At 39.3% G+C, this 25,717-nt stretch overlaps 1 protein-coding gene across 1 annotated transcript; it reads right to left on the reverse strand.

The window, feature by feature from the left end:
- Nucleotides 1-24,190: 24,190 nt before the first annotated feature.
- On the reverse strand, nucleotides 24,191-25,293 carry LOC140863365 (uncharacterized). Its single transcript, XM_073266743.1, has 3 exons — nucleotides 25,250-25,293; nucleotides 24,394-24,704; nucleotides 24,191-24,330 (listed from the first exon to the last, which is right to left on the reverse strand). The coding sequence occupies exons 1-3, from the start codon at nucleotides 25,291-25,293 to the stop codon at nucleotides 24,191-24,193; spliced, it is 495 nt and encodes a 164-aa protein (XP_073122844.1).
- Between the last annotated feature and the right edge of the window lie 424 nt (nucleotides 25,294-25,717).

The following is a 25,717-nucleotide window of genomic DNA, read 5'->3' on the forward strand; positions in this document are numbered from 1 at the left end:
ATTGGATAGAAAGTTGTCATCTCGTCCGTCCACGGTCCCGTCTACGCGATAAAATAATTTAAATACTAAAAATCATAAAATCACCAATTATGGGTTAAATGCTTAAAAATAAATTAAATCATGCACAAATAATTCACATAATTATTTAACCCATTATCTAAAATTTTAAATAAATAAATTTCCTAATTATGCATGCGAATTTACGTATTTAAAAATATCGGGTGTTACAATTCTCCCCCCCCTTAAATTGGATTTCGTCCTCGAAATTAAAGTACTTACCCGAACAAATCCGGGTAGCGAGTCCTCCTATCTGCCTCGGTCTCCCAAGTAGCTTCCTCCTCCGAGTGATTCAGCCACTGAACTCTGACCATCGGTATAACCCGTGTCCTCAATCTGCGCTCCTCCCTAGCCAAGATCCGTATAGGCCTCTCCTCAAATGCTAACTCCGGTGTCAACTGAAGAGGCTCAAAATCCAACACATGTGACGGGTTCAAGATGTATCTCCGAAGCATGGATACATGGAATACATTGTGCACTGCCGCTAGCCCTGGTGGTAGAGCTAAACGGTAGGACAACGTGCCAACTCTCTACAAGATCTCGAATGGCCCTATATATCTCGGATTAAGCTTGCCTCTCCGGCCAAATCGCACTACTCCCTTCATAGGTGACACCTTCAGGAATATATGATCACCTACAGCGAACTCCAAATCTCGTCGTCGAGTATCTGCATAACTCTTCTGACGACTCTGAGCAGTCCTCATGCGATCCCGAATCTGTGTCACAATATCAGCTGTCTGCTGCACAATCTCAGGTCCAAGTAAAATCCTCTCACCGACCTCATCCCAATGCACAGGAGATCTGCACCTCCTCCCGTACAATGCTGCATAAGGAGCCATACCTATAGACGATTGAAAACTGTTGTTATAGGTAAACTCCACTAATGGCAGTCTAGTCTCCCATGAGCCCTGAAAGTCGATGACACAAGCTCTCAGTAGATCCTCGAGAACCTGGATCACTCTCTCAGACTGACCATCTGTCTGGGGATGGAACGCTGTACTGAACAAAAGTCTAGGCCGTAAAGCTTCTGGAGCATGTTTTCGATGTAGAGAGGTTGGTCATCTCCAGAGGGATTGTCCATTAGCTGGGGGAGGCGGTTCTAGTTCTGGTTCAAGATCGGGTTCTCAGTCTATCGTTCAGCAGAGGTCGCAGGGACAGTCTGCTGGGAGTTCTCACTTGAAGCCACGGACTTCTAGCCAGGTGTTCACCTTGAGGCATAATCAGACAGTGGAGGAGAATGAGAAGGTCATCGCAGATACATTTCTGTTATTTGGCATACCTGATCTTGTACTCATTGACATTGGTGCATCTCATTCCTTCATTTCTGCACGTTTTGTTAAGGGGCATAAGTTACAATGCATTGCACTAGACATAGTAGTTTCTGTTTCTACTCCGACGGGTCAATCTGCTTTGGCTAAGCGTCTAGTGATGGGTTACCCTTTAGAGTTCGAAGGGAACATTCTGATAGCAAATCTCATGGTTCTTGCGATGGATGACTTCGATTGTATTCTGGGGTTAGACATGTTGACTACCAATCGAGCTTCATAGGACTGCTATCAAAGATTAGTACGCTTTCATCCGAATGGGAGTGATAGCTGGTTTTTCAATGGTGAGGGAGTGCGACCCCCGATGCCGTTGGTATCAGCTTTGAGAGCCTGTCGAGCTCTAGAGTCTGGCGGGAAAGGTTACCTCATCTATGCAGTTGATTTGTCCGCTTAGAGCATTGGGATAGAGAGTATTCCGATTGTGAATGAATTCTCAGATGTATTTCCTGATGAGATTTCGGGTTTTCCTCCTGCTAGGGAAGTCGAGTTTGGCATAGAGTTGATGCCGGGTACTTTGCCTATTTCTCGAGCACCGTATCATCTGGCCCCATCAGAGATGCGAGAGTTGAAGAATCAGTTACAAGATCTTTTGGACAAAGGATACATTCATCCTAGTGTATCTCCTTGGGGGCTCCTGTTCTCTTTGTGAGGAAGAAGGATGGGTCTATGCGGTTGGGCATAAACAAAGCCACCTTGTCACACACAACAATTCTAACAAAATGAAATAAACGAATGGTGAAAATCCTAACTCCGATAATCATAAATCACCAAAGAAAAAAGGCAACCCCACACGGTTGAAATAATAGCGATAACAATTTGAAAGACTAAAATTTAAGCACAGGGAGAACACGTCCGGGCTAAACTGAAAGTACTCAAACTAAAATTCTTTATTACAATCATAGTCCTATGCGGAACTTAAAAAGTAGCGACGGTCATAGGGCCTTGCACCGCCGACAGCCTCAACCCCGAGGATCCTGCCCCTCAGTCTCTAGATACTCCTCATCACCTGACAATCAAACAAGCATAGTGAGTCTAATGACTCAGCAAATATAAATAGTGTAATAACAAGGGTTTAAAATAGGGTGGGAGAGTGGCTTCCTCTTTGTAAACCTTTACTCAGATCGAAGACGAGATCCACACACACGAATATGCAACTTTAGGGAATGAAACTCAACTCAAAAATTGTGGACATAGGGTGGGAGAGTGGCTGCCCCTAGGTGCTAAGACCCATACTTAACTCTATTGCTCACAACCAAAGCGTAACATGACCAATCGCACCCAAAAGCCCATATCTCATTCTTACCTTAACCGAATCCGACCCCGGTCAAACCGACACTCTCCATACACTACCCACAACCCCTAGGACCAGATTGTATCCTCATTTGACAGCTCAAACAATGCATACACAACTCAACTTTGGACAGCCCCTTATTTCTTCCCAAATTCTGCACCGACACCTCAACTTCAAAGACCCATAACTCATTGAATACTTAACCGAAACGAGCCCATTTTATACCGACGCGACCAAAAGATCATAACCTAGACCTAGGACCAGCCCTAACCACGCCCAGACCACGTTGAAATCCTCCCCTGCCCCGAAATCAGACTTCCCTGCCCAAGGAGATCAACACCTTACACACATTCTACTTGGAGGAAACCATCCCAAGCCCTTTCCCTTGCCTCTAAATCCTTCCAAACCACCAAACACACTTATAGACATGTCTTAGGACTTTCCACAAACACATAGGCAGCCCACAAACACATTCCAACTCCACAATTCAAAAACATCAATTTTATGCACCAAAATACCTTGAATTCTTGAGAAATCAATGCAACCAATTGTCAAATATTAAAATACACTTCACATGCCTTAAAAACAGCCCAATAACCATGTAAAATTAGAAATTTAGGCTTGCATTGCTTTTGAAATTTTCAAGAGTGACAACATGCATTGAAAACCATCATTTTTCTTATCACATTGCATCATTCAACTCTCAATCATGAACATGTATGAAAATTTCAAAATTTAACATAACCCTAGCTGAAAAATCCCTAAAAACCAAAGCCTAGTCCTGCAAAAAACATGAGCCATTCGAAAATTATCAAGAAACATGGAAAGATGCTTAGCTAGCTTGCTTGAATGCCCAAGAAAGTGAATGTACTTGCCTTGGCTTACAAAAACTCAAGGAATTCAAAATCAAGAGGGGAAGGGAGCTGAAACACTTGACCCAACACAAGCTAAACCTCCCTTGGTGGTCCTCCGGTGATGGCAGCGGTGGTGGAAGGCGGCAGCGGAGGCTGGAATTGGAGAAAGGGGGAACGGCCGATGGGAGGGGAGAAAAGTGGAGAGGGGCGGCTATTAGGGAGAAATGGGTGGCTAGGGTTTCAAATAAAATGATTTATGTGTTTTAAAAGTTGAGTGTGTAGTGTGTACATGCGTTTGCAAGCATAGGTGTAAGTATTTAAAAGTAGGTGTGAGTGTTGCTTTAATAGTACAACTTTAAAGTACAACTTTTACCTACTAACTTACACTAATAAAATTCTATGTTTTAAAACCGCATATTAAAATATTAAATTGAGTTTTACTAATCCTGGTTTATGAAAATTCTAACTTTTGAAAAAGTTAAAGAATAAGCTCAATATTTCAATAATAAGAAAATGATTTCTAATACCCGAAAACTTCAAACTTTTAAACTCTCATCTAAATTCATCCTACCTTCCTACTAATTGTTTTGTAAAATAACAAATCTTTGAATTTACCGCCGAAACCCACCATCGCCAAGCACCGGAACCGGAAGTCACTGTCTCAAAAATTTCAATAAATAATATCTTAAAAATTTTAGCACTAGAACTTTAAAGAAAACTTAAGCAATTAATTTCAAGCAATTAAAATCATAATTATTAAAAAAAGAATTTTAGGCACTATCTTAGGAATTGAAATCAACACTTTAAATATTTTGATGTCACTACAATAAATGGAATATTTAAATAATAGCAGAGCAATTAAAATAATTTAAACAATTATACGAACGTTTAAAATTAATTTAAATAAATACACAAGCAATATAAAAACCTTTAAAATGATTTGGACAGATAAAAAAATTTAACTAAATAAGCTAGACATTTAAAATCATTTAAATGAACTAAAAAATTAATTAAAATCATTTAAATAAGCAAGATTATAACTTTAAAATTTTTAAAATAAATAAGTTGCACAATAAAATCATTTGAATAAAAATATGATATTCTATTAACACATAATTAAAATAAATAATTTAAATCAATTAAACTTAAAAAAATAATAATCATAATATTTATTTAATTTAATATATGCGAATTAGTAGATTGGATTTTAGGTACTACAATTCCTTCTCCCCTTAAATGGAATTTCATCCTCGAAATTCAGGATTTACTAACTAGGTCCAGATACATTAGACCCGGTTGGCATTAACTTTTCTTACCGAGCACCCACATGAGTTGACGCTAACTAGCTTACGATGTACACTCTAATACTTATTAGTGTCTATATCATCAAGAATCCAACTAATTCTTACTGCAATACATATTCACAATTCTTATTTGTTCCCAAATGATTGCTTCCTAAGAGAGATTTCAAATCACTTCTCCCATGTGACTTTAAAAGTTTTAATTCGTCACCTAAAGTCCTAAAATATCTTATACCTGCCTTGGTTCGATAACCTTAAATCCTGGATCGCAAATTCTAAGCATTAAAGTTATGTATACCCAATAAAGAACTTATGTCGATCTTTACCATAAATTAGAAGCTTTATAACCACGAAATTATGCTTAATATCTATTCACCAGTTAAACTTAACTCATATAATCTAGAACTTGAACTCTTGAGAAATCCACAATTTCCCAGAATACTTAGCAACTAATACTAAACTTTTCTAAATAGGATAACTAAGGGACTATACAATTCTACCTTGTTAGACCTCGAAATAAGAAATGAATCTGACCCATATTTCTCCAACATCGATACAGGAAACCCATCATGTATCACTAACAACTCTGTGCCAGATCGAATGATAAAACAAATTACCTATCTCCTCAACAATTGCATAAGGACCGACAAATCGAGTTAATTTTTTTATATACCCAAGTCAATATTACAACCGAACAAAGATACCTTCAAAAATAACCTAACAACCATTTTGAAATTCTAAAGGTCTACGCCGCTTATTAGCAATGATTTGCATAATGCTCTTGGACTATGCTCAATCCCTTATTAGTTACTACATCTCACAACGCCTCTACGGATGATTAAAATTCTCTTAAGCAACGACTCTAGTTCAGCTAACCTTTAAGTGGAACAAATGACTCTCCTCAACTTAGGATTGATTGAACCATTTCTCTAAATAAATCTAAATTAATCCTTGATAAGAAAATATAACCATATAATCCATTGTTTCTCAGCTCCAAGATGTTATCCAATAATATAAAGAATCCAAATAGGCAACTACACAGATCCCAATTATCCATTCACCAATTTATACTTTCGTCTCTTAGGCATTCTTGATTCTACCGAAAGTTTAATTATTAGTTAAAATCTTCCAACGGATTAATCCACCTTTTCTATCCCAGACGCAATGACTAGGAGATCCATATTTACACCTCAAGTCAAATTATACCACGAGTTATTATCCACTTATTGGATTAGATAGCCTCTAAGTACCAAAAACTTCTTACATATCGCCTGAAGACATTTCTCAAATCCCTAGTTCAATTCGTCAAAAAGTTCGAAAATATTCCCAAATTATTATATCTACAACCTGAATTTATATTTCAAGAACTTAGTACCCAATTAGGCAACTTGAAGAGTTTGTAACTCAATCGTATATGCTTCCTCAATATTCCCCTAGTACCTTAGTATTTCACCCATTAATTAAATCTACAGCTTATCCGATAAACCACTTGAATATTATATTCGCCATTTTGTTCCCATAGTTGGTGCAATAGTCCTATCGGTTGACATTCACAAAACCTCAGAATGCTAATATAAAGTACCCAAAAGTATTTAGGGGCAACTCTATTTCCTATCTCGCAACTGTCCACCCATTCAGCTTACCAAAAATAATCTGTTTACTTTTAACGATCCTATTTAAAATTGAAACAACCCAATCAAATAATTTACTACCTAGAAATCTACTCACTAGAACTAGATACAATTGATAGTCGCTACTCCTAGGATCACAACAATAACTTAGGATTTTATCTAGTATAAATGCTAAATTCCAACAGTCTAAACGCTCACTAAGCAGCTACGAGCCAATTATCTACACAAAAATTTCAAATAATAATTGAAATTATGATGCACCCAAATCCTCATCATGATGGATCATGAAAGAAAAAAGACATACAAGTAATGCTGCTTAATGTGAAATGAAATGATGCAAGCATTACAAACAAAACGAGCTGAAAATAAAAATCTAGATAAGTGAAAACAACCAACTCATAATTAAATTCTAGGGATGAGTGAATAATAATGGAGGCTCCAAGAATAATGAATATGAGCCAACAAGATACAAATCTCGTGATCATTCATCCATGAGCAATGAAATCATGCTCAAACAATCAAAGCATGATTAAGAGCAATCGATGTGACTTCAGTCGAGAGAAGTCCACACAAGTCAATAATCAGGGGAAACAACGGTCCCAAGACATATTCGAATGTCAACCACAAAATAAGTAGATCACCGAAAATAAGGACAAAATGAATCTCACTCACATCAACATGTGACTCTAAAACCGAAAAAAAATTTCAAGAAGTGTGAGATAAGAATAAAGTCTTATTAAAAGTTCAACCTATGTCAAAGTAGTAAAATACAACGTTGACTTATGGCATACAAATCCATAAATGAACAAAGGATGTGCAAAAAAAATTCGAATACTCAAAAGTATTCGTTGCAATGGATATGGACACAAAAGATGAAAAATGAATTAATGATCGGAATAATAGTTCATATAATTGAAAGGCTCATAGTAACCGACTCACTATTTCCAAAATCATATTTGGCCATATAACAAAAGAAAAACTCAAACTATCCATAATAATATAAACAAAGTATATACCTCAAGTCTTCACACCAGTTCGATTCACAACTTAACTGACAAAACATACATCTATAAATTTCTAAGCAAACTTTGCACTTAGTTTATCCGACTAAATTCCATCCATAAGAGAATAAATAACTACAAGGACACATCAATTAATATCTCATCAAAAATTGTTAACACTGCCTAATAACTCAAACAATTCTCCTGTACTGTCCAAAAATGGAAGAAATATTGGTACACCAACTCCGTTTAAATTAAAGTCGCATGCTAAAAAAAATAAACATTTGAATGACACACTTTAAAACTACTAACAGAAATTTTTAAACAAAATTTAAACACTGAAATTACACATTTAAAGGAGTTAAACATCTATTTTGAAAATATTCTTAAAAAGATGACATCAAAACATTTAAAGCAATAAATCAATTACGACTACCATATAAAATTCATTAAAACTCACAGACCTTGTGGTGAGATCCCTTGAATTTTGGCAACCGGCAGTAGGCTCAGCCCAAACCAAGACCGTGCTCTGATACTAACTAAAATGACCCTAACCTCTAAACTTAAATTTAAATAATAAAGAAAATACGGATTTATAAAAAAAATTTGCCATTACTTGTTAGAAAATAAACAAAGTCACCCTATCACGCACAACAATTCTAACAAAATGAAATAAACAACTGGTGAAAATCCTAACTGCGATAATCATAAATCACGAAAGGAAAAAGGCAATCCCACACAGTTGCAATAATAGCGATAACAATTTGAAAGACTAAAATTTAAGCACAGGGAGAACACGTCCTGGCTAAACTGAAAGTACTCAAACTAAAATTCTTTATTACAATCATAGTCTTATGCGGAACTTAAAAAGTAGCGATGGTAATAGGGCCTTGCACCGCCGGCGGCTTCAACCCCGAGCATCCTGCCCCTCAGTCTCTAGATACTCCTCCCCACCTGAAAATCAAACAAGCATAGTGTGTCTAATGACTCAGCAAGTATAAACAGTGTAATAACAAGGGTTTAAAATAACTGCAGTAATACTCAAAATACTGTACATAATATACTTTAAACTTAAGCTGTAAAAATGCGCATGCTACAGGAGAATGAGACAACATGTAAATGATGAACACACGCCAACTCACGCTATGAAACTCTTGAACTTTTTTAACTTAACTGAAACTCATGCATGACTGAAAACTGAATATAATACGAGTCAACTGATATTTAAACTGAAACTGAGAACTTAGATCCTTGAATTGTGACCCTCTGTTTTGATCGATCAATGGCTGCAATGCACTATGCCGGCAAGACGCCAAGATTTCTCCCGACTGACGTTGCCCCTTTATGGCAAGGACACCTAAATTTAACCGGGCCCCACATTTCCCTTCTTGGCAAGGACACCAAAAATTCTCCCGGCCCCACATTGCCCTTCTATGGGTAGGGGAAAACAAGATGTCTCTTGGCACCTCCCAAAACCTCTGATTTGGCAAGTAAGCCGAGGCATCCCCGACCTAACATTTCACCTCTTGTCACAATCAATTCACTTCCTTCGAAAAATATTTTTCTTTTACTTCTTTGACTCGACTCAAAAATACTAGGTATGCATGTATGGAAAAGACTTCCTTTGTAAACCTTTACTCGGATCAAAGACGAGACCCACACACACGAATATGCAACTTTAGGGAATAAAACTCAACTCAAAAATTGTGGACATAGGGTAGCAAAGTGGCTGCCCCTAGGTGCTAAGACCCATACTTAACTCTATTGTTCACAACCAAGGCGTAACCCGAGCAATCGCACCCAAAAGCCCATATCTCATTCTTACCTTAACCGAATCCGACCCCGGTCAAACCGACACTCTCCATACACTACCCACAACCCCTAGGACCAGATTGTATCCTCATTTGACAGCTCAAACAATGCATACACAACTAAACTTTGGACAGCCCCTTATTTCTTCCAAAATTCTGCACCGACACCTCACTTCAAAGACCCAAACCTCATTGAATACTTAACCGAAACGAGCCTATTTTATACCGACGTGACAAAAACATCATAACCTAGACCTAGGACCAGCCTTAACAATGCCCAGACCACGTTCAGATCCTCCACTGCCCCGAAATCGGACTGCCCTGTCCAAGGAGTGATACACCTTACACCCATTCTACTTGGAGGAAACCATCCCAAGCCCTTTCCCTTGCCTCTAACTCCTTCCAAACCACCAAACACACTTATAGACATGTCTTAGGACTTTCCACAAACACATAGGCACCCACAACCACACTCCAACTCCACAATTCAAAAACATCAATTTTATGCACCAAAATACCTTGAATTCTTGAGAAATCAATGCAACCAATTGTCAAATATTAAAATACACTTCACATGCCTTAAAAACAGCCCAATCACCATGTAAAATTCGAAATTTAGGCTTGCATTGCTTCTGAAATTTTGAATAGTGACAACATGCATTGAAACCCATCATTTTTCTCATCACATTGCATCATTCAACTCTCAATCATGAACATGTACGAAAATTTCGAAATTTAACATAACCCTAGCTGAAAAATCCCTAAAAACAAAATCATAGTCTTGCAAAAAACATGAGCCATTAAAAAATTATCAAGAAACCTGGAAAGATGCTTAGCTAGCTTGCTTGAATGCCCAAGAAAATGAATATACTTGCCTTGGCTTACAAAACCTCAAGGAATTCGAAATGAAGAGGGGAAGGGAGCTGAAACACTTGACCCAACACGAGCTAAACCTCCCTTGGTGGTCCTCCGGCGACGGCAGTGGTGGTGGAAGGCGGCGGCGGGAATTGGAGAAAGGGGGAACGGCCGATGGGAGAGGGAGAAAAGAGGAGAGGGGCGGCTGTTAGGGAGAAATGGGTGGTTAGGGTTTCAAATAAAATGATTTATGTGTTTATAAGTTGAGTGTGTAGTATGTACATATGTGTGTAAGCATAGGTGTAAGTATTTAAAAGTAGGTGTGAGTGCTGCTTTAATAGTACAACTTTTACCTACACACTATGTAGCGACCCGACCCGGATCCACTACCTAATCAGAGTTAAGAGCATAATTAAGCATGCATTAAATAAAATCGTTGCAGAAGACTAAATACAAGCAGACCGGCAGAATACAACCGGCTAACAAACTCGATTTATACAACCCAATCGAATTACTTAGATAAAAACCTACGGCTAAATACTGCTGTCTTCAAGGTCATTGGCTCCTCCAAGCTCCTGGTGCTCAATCCTGCACCTACACCTGCCCCGTCGAATAGGGTATCCAGTTACACAAAAAATACTGGACGTGATCTCTAAGCTCAATACGAAAGCACAAATAAACATACAAATATGATGCATGCAAATGACCGGGTATCCATATCTGGGATAACTGTATACGAACTACTCAGACTGGCGCCTGGGATATAAGCTCGTCACATCGGGGTAGCTAACCACTATGTGTGACCACTCATTCCAGAATCAAGGATGCGGACCACGGAGTTCTCGAGGTATCAGTACCTAAGGGTACTCGATATCAAACGTCCTAACAGGGCTGAGCAACCCTAACTGGCTCATCTCAAAAGATATACAGATATTCAGGCACAAGATGATATGCACATGCCACATAACAATAATAACATGCAAACACAAAAATGCAACATATAAGCATGCATATCCGCTGGCAATCTCAGTTAGTACTTACGTACCTTTCTAAGGCAGTCCTAGTAGTCCCACTCTAGGTTCCAAGCCTATCATCAAGTCTACAATGCAAATATCCATGCATCATTCAATAATCTCTAAAAGCCTTAACTAAGCTATTGCATACTCCTAAATAAATTAAGGAGACCATAGCTATACCTGCGTCCATCGTCAGCCCACTAATGGCGACTATCCTGCAACTAGGGGCACACCCCTGCTGCAGCTCCACAGTTTCGAGCACTGCTCCGCTACTATGTCAAACACTGTCTGACTAAAATATGTTCCCTACTCCAACTCTAAAATAAGAGTACCCAAAGCCCTAAATAGAGCCTTGCAGGAGAAGGAGAGGAACTCGGAATTGGCAAGAAATGAGGAGTTTGGACCTCATATTTAAAGGCATCGATCGGAAGCTCCGTTCCTCGATCGGAAGCTCCAAACATGCAGATCGCAAGATCCGTTCCTTCGATCGGATTCTCCGATGCCACGCGTCAATCCCATCCACATGCAACCACACACCTGTCACCGACGTTCGATCGGAAGCTCCGATCGCCGATCGGAAGCTCCGATCTCCTTGCTTCCGATGTGGTTCCGAACTCACCAAGATCGGAAGCTCCGATCCTGTATCGGTGTCTCCAATCCTGGTCGAGTCTTGGGACCCTCTTTTTCGAGTGTTCTGGATCCATTTCCGAAGTCCATTAATTCATCTGGAATTTCCTTAATCATGTTTTACTTAGTATCAACATGATTATACGATTAATTATTCATTAATCATTAGTTTTGGATACGGGCCACTACATTCCCACCACCTTAAAAGGATTTCGTCCTCGAAATCTAGAGTAAACCCCGGGAATATAGTATAAACCATTCGTCCAATTCATTAGTAGTTCCGGTTCAAAACATCTGGTCAAATAACCTTCGACAATACCAAACCTCGCTAAACCTGTACGGTCTGTTCCTTTACTGAACCACATCAGAACATAAACTCGATTTATAATTTGCACTGATTTCAAACTCGCACGCTTTTAACGATCACTCTGGAAATCACTGCCTTCTTATCAGCAATCCTGCGAGAATCGAGTAACACTACTGACTATCGTCGGTTATCCATCGATAATCGCAACAACACAGCACCTTCGGTCCAAATTGCCTACTATCAACCACACTGCCTACAAATCTTAGTGATGACACTCCTGCTAAGATCGTAATTAGCCATCAGCTATTCTCTGGACATGCACAAACTCCATCGCTGCCAACAATAAAACCAGATACAACACATTGTATTTCACTGGTCTAACGGTAACATCGCATCCCTTGACGTTATCGCAAAGTTCTAAAACAAATTGATCTAGATTTGGCTTTCGGTCAAACCCTAGATATCCCTTTTTCAAGAACTCGTGTGGGTTACTCTTTATCACGAAGGATAAAATATTTCTTCCCAAAACAGTACCTTATGCGAATAGAAATGGCAACTACCGGCCACCAGCTCGCAGAGCAATCGCACCACTGCACACGACTCTAACCATCTGAAACCCTCAGACTGATTGCAATAAACCTTGATCCGAATCCTGCTATCGTAGATAGCATCTTAATTTATCATCTTAGTCATCCTATCATGGATAACCACCAAATCCTGACAATTTCTGGCGTCATAGTACGTACCTTCAGAACTTACTTTTCCCAATGAATGTTTTCCAAAGAGTACTAACTAAGTAAACAGATGATAAAATCTCTGCTTATTAACCCCAATTGCTACAAAATCCTTGTACACAATTTCTTGTTTTAATGCACCCTTCGAGGTCGTCGCCTCGAAATTAACTATCATCCTGCTGAAACTCCCAGATGGACCAACACCATCCTCAGCAGTAGTCTATATCAAATGCTTACTTCTATCTTGGAACTAGAGATAGTATCGACAAAAATGATTCCGGTTAATCCTGTTCCAGATAACCAAATCCTTGGCTCCCTAGAGGGGATAACCAAACTGATTCACCTTGATCCCGCACAGAATCTATCAATACTAGTGGAAATTACGTTATCTAATCTTCTCAATGACACAACATATCACAACGCACTGGGATATTAATGAAAACAATCTTGCCAGACTCAGAAACACAAGTCTCAGCTGTTGTCTCATCCCATGAAACAACTAATGCTAACCTGATAATGTTCATTGAAATCCATGAGCACTTGTCGAATCGCCTCTCAACAACAAATCTTGAGAAATCTGCTGGAAGCACCCCAAGCAAAACACTTTGACTAACAGTCTTCAAAATTCGTCCACTGACAAACCTGGGATGATCACTGAATCATATTTTCGTAAATTGAATAATTCATTGCTAACACCAAGCAATGCTCAGATCAAAATCCGTCACTGGTAGCCAAAGCAACGTTACCAACATCTACGATCACAAGAGCCAACTAATGATCACTTTCGTGATTCGCAGAATCCAAAAGTCTCGATTCCCGCATTCTTGGAGATCCCTTAGCGACTAAAGAATTTCCTAAATGCACGTGAATCGTTATATCAAAGCATACCATACTTAAAGTACCATTCCTAGTACTTCTTGATTCACTATATCCCATCTGTACCGATTGGAATAATCTGATCAATCAAATCGATATACTGTAGCTCTCGCCATGCCTGACGATATCAACCCTAATCACACAATCACTGATCAATGAAACTCTCATGGATCGATCAATATCGATAATCTCACTGCCACACGTCCGCATATCCCAAATACTTGGAATCAAAAGAATCATAGCTGATTCAATCACTCATCTTTGACAGAGTCAGACAACAGTTACAAGTAATCACTAGTGCTAAACCTGCACCAGTCTAGACATACTATCCACTGTCTATATTCATTCAAGATGATCATAAGGACTTGTTCAACCCAAGCCGCAATACAAGTCCGAAAGATTTCAACTATCGTTGAACATGCTCCTGATAACTATATCTCTTGCTAAGACTGCAACAAATTGAGACTGAGGTTACTTGCCGCGGTGTCCCACCTGAAATCACCACCAAGTGTACACTGGCATAAATCACGCTATCCTCACGCCTCAAATAGTCATGTACAATCCTTAGCATTGGATATAATCTATCACTGAAGGAAACCATCAATGCTGAAAAATACTCATTCCCGAGTCAATGTTCCAGGAAATTCACAAACCCATCTCCTAGATAGCACCTATCACAAGAGCATCCAAACCCCGACTAGATCCACTAGTCTAGCAGTATTCAATAGACTAAAACTAACTGCTCAGAGTACGCACTCGTCAAGGAAAATCCCTCCAAGACTGGTCCTTATGACAAAACTACAAACCAATATCTCTGACGACAGTCAGTCGATATCTAAACCGCTGACACCTAACCAGGCATCCAATCCAATGTCATACCCCGTCGTGACTGTTACCAAAACTCTAGACTAAGTAGCCTTCCCACCGCGAAATCCTGAAGCACGAAGGCTTCCAGGTATTTTCCGAATTACGAAAGACTCCCAGAGTAACACTGGCATAGGGTCGCGCTCTATCATGTCTAGTCATGATCATAGTCCACAACTCTCGATATGTACTCAACTGGTTCCTGATGAAATCCTATCATCACGAATTCCCAACCTATGAAGGTCAATCAGGCTAATGTTCTACGGAAACAACCTAGAACGAAACTCAAAATTTCAAACAAGATCAAAATTCTCATGCCCCCAGATGAATTACCTCATCAATGGCATTAACCCAGTCAAACGACTAATTAGGTCAGCCCTAGGAAGATATTTAGACTAACCCCATGTCAATCCGTTACCGCTGGCTTACTCAAAATCCATGAGCTATCCTAGTTGATTACCAATCAACTAATTCCAAGCCAAACTTTATAAAATTACTTGCAATCAATCACGAATTGCTGAATAAGTAACACATGTATCATTACTTTAATTTTGTACAATTTCTTTATTACAATCCCATGTAATATCATTACAGTATTCCGAAAATACAACAACATGTACATCCAATAACTTGATATGATACAACCAAATTCTGATGATTCATTACAACTGAAATACTGTTTACAAATACATCAATACAGTATTTAAAATCATCGAACTTGTCTTCACTCCTTGAGCATGAAGCTTCCAATCAACACACGCATCGATACAAGCATACTCCCGTCCAAGTCTCTCTACATGTCCTCCCGCGAAGAACTCCGAAGAAATGGCACGTGATAGCTAACCAGCTATGCTCTGCGTCAGTGCATGTCAGTCGACTTCTTCTGCTCACGATCTACCATCAGCGTTCTTCTTGTATCCAAATCATGCTTTTGAACATGAAGTTTTCCGTATGCCTACCAAAAGCATCGATACAAGCATACCGGCAAAACCATGTTCTGCACGAGTTTACAGACCTTACGCTAGAAACCTGTCATGCTTAAGGCACTCAAGGTATCTCCTGTGAAGGTCTATCTGACAATCTCTCCAGCTACGAGTGGAGAATCTTCAAGGACTGGAACCACATGGATTACTAAACACTATTCGTTCCAAAAAGCCCTCAGAGGTATCTGACGCGATATACTCGATCTTCTCTTCCAATCTTCTCCGACTGGAATCCACATGTTCTTCGATCAGCATCCCAATGCATCGAATGATGAACCGTACACAGCAGTTAATCTATCTATTGATATGCTACTACTGGTGTTCTCATCGCTGTTGCATTCCTTATAGTAAAAACTTCTGCCGCAAACCTTGGCAATGAACAACCAAATCTTCTTTCTCTTGGCCTCAATCAATTCTACAAGGATAATCAAGAAGTCTTATTATCAATTTTCTACGTCCCTTGCATGCAGCTTTGATACCAATAAATGTAGCGACCCGACCCGGATCCACTACCTAATCAGAGTTAAGAGCATAATTAAGCATGCATTAAATAAAATCATTGTGGAAGACTAAATACAAGCAGACCGGCAGAATACAACCAGCTAACAAAATCGATTTATACAACCCAATCGAATTACTTAGATAAAAACCTACAGCTAAATACTGTTGTCTTCAAGGTCACTGGCTCCTCCAAGCTCCTGGTTCTCAATCCTGCACCTACACCTGCCCCGTCGAATAGGGTATCCAGATACACAGAAAATACTGGACGTGAGCTCTAAGATCAATACGAAAGCACGGATAAACATGCAAATATGATGCATGCAAATGACCGGGCATCCATATCTGGGATAACTGTATACGAACTACTCAGACTGGAGCCTGGGATATAAGCTCGTCACATCGGGGTAGCTAACCACTGTGTGCGACCACTCATTCTCGAATCAAGGACGCGGACCATGGAGTCCTCGAGGTATCAAACGTCCTAACAGGGTTGAGCAACCCTAACTGGCTCATCTCGAAAGATATACAGATATTCAGGCACAAGATGATATGCACATGCCGCATAACAATAATAACATGCAAACACAAAAATGCAACATATAAGCATGCATATCCGCTGGCAATCTCAGTCAGTACTTACGTACCTTTCTAAGGCAGTCCTAGTAGTCCACTCTAGGTTCCAATCCTATCATCAAGTCTACAATTCAAATATCCATGCATCATTCAATAAGCTCTAAAAGCCTTAACTAAGCTATTGCATACTTCTAAATAAATTAAGGAGACCATAGCTATACCTGCGTCCGTCGTCAGCCCACTGATGGCGACTATCCTGCAACTAGGGGCACACCCCTGCTGCAGCTCCACAGTCTCGAGCATTGCTCCGCTACTATGTCAAACACTGTCTGACTAAATGTTCCCTACTCCAACTCTAAAATAAGAGTACCCAAAGCCCTAAATAGAGCCTTGCAGGCGAAGGAGAGGAACTCGGAATTGGAAAGAAATGAGGAGTTCGGACCTCATATATATAGGCATCGATCGGAAGCTCCGAACATGCAGATCGAAAGCTCCGTTCCTCCGATCGGAAGCTCCGATGCCACGCGTCAATCCCATCCACATGCAACCACACACCTGTCACCGACGGTCGATCGGAAGCTTCGATCGCCGATCGGAAGCTCCGATCTCCTTGCTTCCGATGTGGTTCCGAACTCACCATGATCGGAAGCTCCGATCTTGGATCGGTGTCTCCGATCCTGCTCGAGTCTTGGGACCTTCTAGACCATTTCCGAGTGTTCTGAACCCATTTCCGAAGTCCGTTAATTCATCTGGAATTTCCTTAATCATGTTTTACTTAGTCTCAACATGATTATACGATTAATTATTCATTAATCATTAGTTTTGGATACGGGCCACTACACTATAATAAAATTCCAAAGTTTAAAAACCTCATATTAAAATATTAAATTGAGTTTTACTAATCCGGGTTTATGAAAATTCTAACTTTTGAAAAAGTTAAAGAATAAGCTCAATATTTCAATAATAAGAAAATGATTTTTGATACCCGAAAACTTCTAAATTTTGAACTCTCATCTAAATTCATCCTACCTCCCTACTATTTTTTTTGTAAAATAACAAATCTTTGAATTTACCGCCGAAACCCACCATCGCCAAGCACCGAAACCGGAAGTCACTATCTCAAAAATTTCAATAATAAATATCTTAAAATATTTGAGCACTAAAACTTTAAAGGAAACTTAAGCAATTAATTCCAAGAAATTAAAATCATAATTATTATAAAAAAAAAAAGAATTTTAGGCACTATCTTAGGAAATAAAATCAACACTTTAAATATTTTGATGTCACTGCAATAAATGGAATATTTAAATAATAGCAGAGCGATTAAAATAATTTAAACAACTAGACGAACGTTTAAAATTAATTTAAATAAATACACAAGCAGTATAAAAACCTTTAAAATGATTTGGATAGATAAAAGAATTTAACTAAATAATCAAGACATTTAAAATCATTTAAATGAATAAACTAAACAATTAATTAAAATTATTTAAATACGCAAGCTTATACCTTCAAAATTTTTAAAATAAATAAATTGCACAATAAAATCATTTGAATAAATAAATGATATTCTATTAACACATAATTCAAATAAAGAATTTAAATCAATTAAACTTAAAAAAATAATTATCATAATATTTATTTAATTTAATATATGTGAATTAGTAGATTGGATTTTAGGTACTACAGAGTTACTGTGAAGAACAAGTATCCTTTGCCTCGTATTGATGACTTGTTTGATCAGCTGCAGGGTACTTCAGTTTACTCCAAGATTTACTTGAGATCTAGGTATCATCAGATGAGAGTCCGAGACCAGGACATAGCCAAGACTGTATTCCGTACTCGCTATGGGCATTACGAGTTTCTAGTGATGCCTTTCGGTTTGACTAATGCGCCGGATATATTTATGGATCTGATGAACAGCATTTTCAGGGAGTTTGTAGTTAATTTTGTTGTGGTTTTCATTGACGACATTCTGGTGTATTTGCATGATGCGGACAAGAATGTTTCTCTTATGCGGTTGGTACTGCAGACTCTTTGGGATGAGCAGTTGTACGCCAAACGGAGTAAGTGGTAGCGCTTATCGTGTACGCCCAAATTACCCGACTCACTCAGGTAAATAAAAACATGCAGTAGTGTGAGTAGGGATCGTTCCCACGAGAAAAGGTAAAATTCCGTGTTTTTTAAAAATAATAAAATAACAAAAAGGGGTTTTTTTTTGTTCGAAATTTATCTACTAAAATTTAAAAACAATTATGAATGCAATTCTATCAATTACCAAGCACAATCAAATCACAACGGAAAATTTAATAAGAAACAAGCCTTGGTTTTGGTCAACTACACCCTTGATCTCATTCGTTCGATCATCGATTATCTAAAAATATTTAATCATGTTGAATATTCATCATTGGAAATTAAATCCCTGTTTCACCTTAATCTTAGTTAACTAGACACAAGCGTTCTAAGATAACTCTTACCAATGAATCAACCTAATACAAGCGATTAGATTTAAACCCATGATAGCATGCAAACTATTAAAACTGATGAATCTAGACAACCCATACACAAGCGGATGAATTTAACCTAGTCAATTATTATCCCTACAATTTCTAATCTCACAAGCGGACGATTATTAATTGTAGTTGCTTCGCAAATCAGATAATTCAAACAATTACGGATTCAAACATCCAATTTAGCAGTAGATTTTATATAAAAATTATCAGATGATCAAGCCAATAATCAAATATATAATCATGAAATAAACCAGAATAATTATTGATACTCAACAATAACAAGCTTTGTAAAACAGAAATCTCACGAATAAATTAATAAAGGGCTTCGTCTTCCTCAACTAAGTATTAAAAACTAGCCAACACAACTCATGAAGAACAAAATAAAAATAATAAGAAAAGGTGAAATTCAAGAATTCTCCGAAAAAACCTAGTCTTTGCAAAAGATAAATCTTCAATCTCCCAATTGAAATTTCTTCCGTTTTTCTTCCTCCTAAACTTGATAATAATAAACTTATCTTGGCAACAAATTGTCCAAAGATAAGTCTAAGAAAAAAAAATAAGAGTTTCCAAAACATAAAATTCTTCCAAAAATAAGTCTGCGCGGCCGACGGCGCGGGCGCTCAATGCAGTCGCGCGCGCGCGTAGTGTCTTCGCATCATGCATTCTTCAGAGTGGCGCGGGCGCGCCATGTTGTTGAGTGGGCGCCCCTTCGCTTCGTCATGGGATCACGCGAGCGCGCGGTTTACTTGCGCGGGCGCGCCCTCACTACGCATTTTTTTCCTCTTTTCTTCTCAGTAATGGCGCGGGCGCGCCTTGGTATAGGGCGGGCGCGCCTATGCTACGAATTTCATCTTTTTCCAATTCTTCAAGTTTTAAATTCTCGATCTTTTCTTCCCTCTTTTGCACTTATATCCATCAACTCAATTCCAATGACTTGTTTCCTTCATATAACAAAAACAACACAAAAAAACGCATAACAACGACAAATAAAACACAAGAGTCAAGCAAAATACTAACCAATGTAAGCGCATAAAATGCACTTATCAAATTCTCCCAAACTTGAACTCTTGTTCGTCCCGAACAAAACCAAATATCTAACAGAAAACAAACAAACACAACACCCCAGAATCATAAAAAAAAACATAGTGGATTAACAGCCTCAGCAATGAAATCAAAATTTTTTAAATCCAATCACATCACATCCTCCTATCATTGAAAAATTGTTTTAACAAAAACATAACTAAACCTCGTAGACTTTTAGGCTCCGTAACTCACGTTTACAACATTCTCCCCCAAACTCAATTCAAACATTTATAGATCATGAGGACTTTCAAGGTAACTCAGGATCAACATGAAGGATATTCCATCAAAAACGCTCATAATCAAATTAGCTCAAAAAAGAATATAGTGTGTGCGTGTTTTGATCAAAATTCACATTCATCAAAACTTTCTATCGACAATCCATAGGCTAAACTCTCACAACCCCTCTCCACTAGTATATTAGGCGACTGTGACTCGGTCCATAGGTCTTATTCGGCTTATAACGTAAGGCTGGGCTTATGGCTACAAATGAAGGAAAGAATTCAAAGAGGGAGTAAAATCTGATTTTATCTCTTAAATCCACTCCGGGAGTAAAATCTAATTTTATCTCTTAAATCCACTCCTTTTTATTCACACGGCAAGCTCTTTTCATTCTTTCAACTCCATTTTTTTCATTTTCAACTCGCCTTTTATTCACAGTTTTCTCTTTTTTTTTTTTTTCATTTTCTACCTTCCACAATCTATTTCTTTCTTTTATTTCTCATCCCCTCCACTACCACACTTCTTTCAATTTTTTTTCCATTGCAATTCTCAACACACTATCCATTTAGTAGCATTCAAATCAAGAGTATAAAAATAAAACATGCAATTACTCCCTCAAGATAGGAAATAGTGTTTAAGCTATAGGTAGTAGTTGTAGGATTTTAAAATAATGTCGAATGGGGGTTTATCACACGTTTTCACGCATGCCATTTGTTTTCAATTAGGCTCAAAAGAGGTACTAGGGACACAATGTATTAAGGGTCGCTTGAAAGGCTCAATCTAATTCAGAAAAATTGCCTATCTCATTCCTAAGTCACAGTATACCCGTATTGCGCCTCAAGGGATGTTCAAGCTAGTTCTAGATTAATCTCTCTCCACAATTAACTCATATGAATTCAACCAGTGCAGAAAAGAAGAATCACCAACAGTAAACGGTGATTTTGCACAACAAAAACTCAGCAAACACACCTCATGTGCTCATGTAAATGTGAAAGCTCAAAGGGCAACTAAGGATAAAACATGAATTAATCAGAAAAGGCCCAAATGATCCAAACAACGCCTCAATCCTATCTATATCTGTCTATTTCAAACTCAGGATCAAACACAGTTCACAGAGTATATAAGAGTTTCAAGTCCACTTGGTCAAAGTTTCAAAAAATTTTTTGTGAGGGAGGCAGATATTCAAGAATTCAATTTCCCAAATAAAAAAAACTAAAACCATCATTGGCTATCTTTCCACTTACTTCTTTTCAATTTTTTTCAAAACTTATGCAACTCATACAACTCACACAAAAAAAAAAAAAAAACTAACAACCAACAAATAACAACTAGACACGAAAACACACACAACTGACTCTCAAATAAACAACTCAAAAGAAAGCAACGCCTAGCATCCTACTGAACTCCCCCCAAACTTAGGTACATACATTGCCCTCAATGATATGACAGTATTAAAGAACAGAACCAGGGCATGTACCTCGGGTGATGACCGTCAGTGGTCACCACCATCATCATCAGGATTTGGATCAGCAGAGGGGTCAGTCGGGCCAAGCATCGGAGGCCACTGTGGTCGCGAAGGTAGGAAGCTGGCACCATCTGGAAAGTAGTGCGGGAGAACAGCTGCAGATAGGTCCATCATATAGTTCATAAAGACGCCAGACGTCTACTGCAAAGCTCGCATCTCCTCTCTCTGTTGTTGCTGCTCCTGTCGTGACAGGCGCACCTCCTCCTCAAGTCTAGTCAATCGATCAGTCACAGAAGGAGCTGACTGATGCTGGGGTGCCCGTGCTCTACGTGCTGCAGCCCTCTCTTCTCTCGTCCGATGCTCCGCTGGATTTACCAAGCGGGTGTTGACGTCAAATGCAATGGCGGCAATGGGCTTCAAAATCTCCTCTGTGGGGCTCCATTCCACCCCGACCTCCTCACAAAGGTCCGAAATAATGACAGGCAAGGCAAGACCACCACTCGTCTTTCCGTGCACCACGTGCAGAATAGTCTCCTGACAAACTAGTCCCAAATCAATGGACTTTCCCTCCACAATGCAATAGAGCAAGAGAGCTCTATCCCGTGTAACCTCGTGCTCATGGTCGGTCGGCTTCAGGCGAGCGCAAATAAAGTTATACCACGAATTGAACTCATGTTGCAGCTCAGTCTTCTTCAACTTTGATGGCATACCATCACGCCCATAGCGCCACTCAGCCCCCGGTCGACAGATACGACGAATAACAGCTTCGTAATCAATGTCACTGTTTTTGAATTCCAGATATTCATTGTGATACACCGGGGGAATCTTAAACAGAGTATTGATGGAGTGAGAGTCGAATGGGACCATCTTCCCATGCACGAGTCCTTTCAACTGAACATGTTTCACTTTCAAGTTGGCGTAAAATTCTCTAACCAAAGGAACAACTGCGTCCTGAGGTTGCTTTGCAAACTCCTGCCATTGTCGGGTAAAAGCACTTGGCTCAAAACCAATAGATGCGTCGAATCCTTGCTCTGATAGGATGTTCTTCCCAAGACATTCTTGATAATATGCCGCAGCCTGGGCATTCAAGAAACGCCTAGAATCATTGGTAGGAGCGAGAGCAGAAGAAGAAGAAGCACCAAACTTAGTTTTCTTCTTGGGTGCCATGTATCGAACACTTAGGGTGCACGCTTGTAAACGGTATCACAAAAGCCAAAATACCACCCCTTTCTTCCCGCTAACTTCAACAACACACACTTCACTACTCCACCACAATCACCAACCAAACAATTCACAAATAATAAGTCCCCCCAAACTTCAACAAAACCCACACTTCACAACTTCACAATATGAATTTCGGCTTGAAGAAAAGCTTCAAACCCGAAGATGAAAGCCAACACTTACCCAATATAAGATAGAACTCGATGTCCAACTTGAAAAGATCCAAAAAACTCCCATGAACGATATAAGCAATTCGACCCAAATTCACGCTTCTTCGACGGGTTGTGAGAAATTTGGGAAAGAATTTGGTGATAGAGATGTGAGATTCTATTAGACAAATCGCTCCAAAGAAGATAATTGGTTAAGGAAAAACGAAATCGTGCGATTAGGGGTTAAGGGATTTAGGGATTTTGAAAGAGTTGGGGAGAAAGTGAGGCATCAATCGCGAATAGGAGTCTTTAAAATCCGTCGCGCGGGCGCGCAGTGGTGTGGGGCGCGCGCTCTGTTGCTTTGCACAATTGAATTTTTTCGAGATGTTAGATCGCGCGGGCGCTCAGGTTAATGGGACGCGCGCTCTATTGCTTCGCATGTATAAGACTTTGGTGCCCAGGACTCGTGCGGGCGCTCAGTACAGTGGGGCGCACGTGCTATCATTACGCATATGTTGCAATTTTGTGCCAGGATGCGCGCGGGCGCTCAATACAATGGGGCGCGCGCGCTTACTTGACGTCTTTTTATTTTTTTTTGGAAATGAGAATTTGCGAGGGCGCGCGGTATTGTGGGGCGCGCGCTCCTGTGCTTCGCATAAATGAAATTTTCTGATTTTGAAGCTGCGCGGGCGCGTGATATAGTGGGGCGTGCGCTCCTGGGCTTCGAATTTGCCAATTTTCTACGACAAAACCTGTGGAAAAGTAGAACCAATTCAACTCTCAAGTCACGCAAAATTAGCATAGTAAAAACTAAAATAAAATGATAAAAGAAATGAATGAAACAGAGGTGCAAAGATGAGAAAAATAAAGATTTGGGTTGCTTCCCAAACAACGCTTGGTTTATAGTCATCACCCCGACTGGATGCTGTGAATTTAATCAATTTGTGGCGGGTCATGGAGTGTGAGATCATGTGCATCCTCTTCCTCATTTTCTTGGACTCCTTCAAAATAATGTTTCAATCGTTGGCCATTCACCTTGAATGTTTTTGCAGTCTCCAAGATTTTTATTTCCACTGCACCATGAGGAAAAACATCAGTAATAACAAAAGGGCCAATCCATCTAGAACGCAACTTACCTGGGAATAATCGAAGTCGTGAGTGATAGAGAAAAACTTTTTGACCGACCTCAAACACCCTTCTAGAGATCATCTTGTCGTGGAAGACCTTTGTATTTTCCTTGTAAATCTTTGAGCTTGCATACGCATCATTGCGTATCTCTTCTAGTTCTTGCAACTGCAACTTCCGATGCGCTCCACTCTCATCCGTCTGCATGTTGAAATTTTTAATAGCCCAGTAGGCTCGATGTTCCAATTCGACAGGCAGATGACATGGTTTCCCAAAAATCAATCGATATGGGGACATCCCAATTGGCATCTTGAACGCAGTTCTGTATGCCCACAGTGCATCATCCAAGCGCAAACTCTAGTCTTTCCTAGTAGGATTCACTGTCTTCTCCAAAATGGATTTGATTTCTCGATTTGAGACCTCGGCTTGGCCATTCGATTGCGGGTGATACGCAGTGGAGAGTTTGTGCGTTACATGATATTTCTTTAATAAACTAGCCATAGTCCGGTTGCAGAAGTGCGTTCCTCTATCACTAATGAGAGCTCTTGGGATTCCAAACATAGAGAATATATTATGTTGAATGAATTCTGCAACCACTTTAGAATCGTCAGTACGGGTGTCCTTGGCTTCCATCCAATTTGAGACATAATCCACAGCAAGTAATATATAAATAAATCCATTTGAACTAGGAAAAGAACCCATGAAGTCGATGCCCCATACATAAAAGATTTCACATATTAAAATGGGTTGCTCAGGCATCTCCTTATGCTGGGATATATTACCTGTCTTTTGGCACTGAGCGCATGACTTACAAAACATGTAAGCATCTCGAAATATGGATGGCCAGAAAAATCCATAGTCCAATACCTTCCTAGCTGTTCTTTTTGCTCCAAAATGGCCACCACAAGCATTTGAGTGACAAAATGTGAGAATTGGGATTACCTCACTTGTAGATACACATCGTCGTATGACTTGATCAGTGCAGTGCTTTCACAAGTATGGATCATCCCACACATAATATTTAGCATCACTTCGGACCTTATCTTTCTGTGCCTTGGAAAATTCAGAAGGAAATCCATTAGTAACTAAATAATTCACAATATTTGCGTACCATGGTAATTCCGTGCTGACCAAAAATAACTGCTCATCAGGAAATTCTTCTCGTAACTTCAGCTCTTCTTCAACATGAACTAGACGACTCAAGTGGTCCGCCACTCGATTTTCGGTCCCTCTCTTGTCCTTAATCTCCACATCAAATTCACTCAGCAGTAGTATCCATCTTATCAGTCTTGGTTTTGCCTCTTTCTTCGCCATCAGAAAATGAAGAGTTGCATG

Source organism: Henckelia pumila, chromosome 1 (genome assembly GCF_033568475.1).
Source record: "Henckelia pumila isolate YLH828 chromosome 1, ASM3356847v2, whole genome shotgun sequence".
In the NCBI taxonomy this organism is placed as follows: domain Eukaryota; kingdom Viridiplantae; phylum Streptophyta; class Magnoliopsida; order Lamiales; family Gesneriaceae; genus Henckelia; species Henckelia pumila.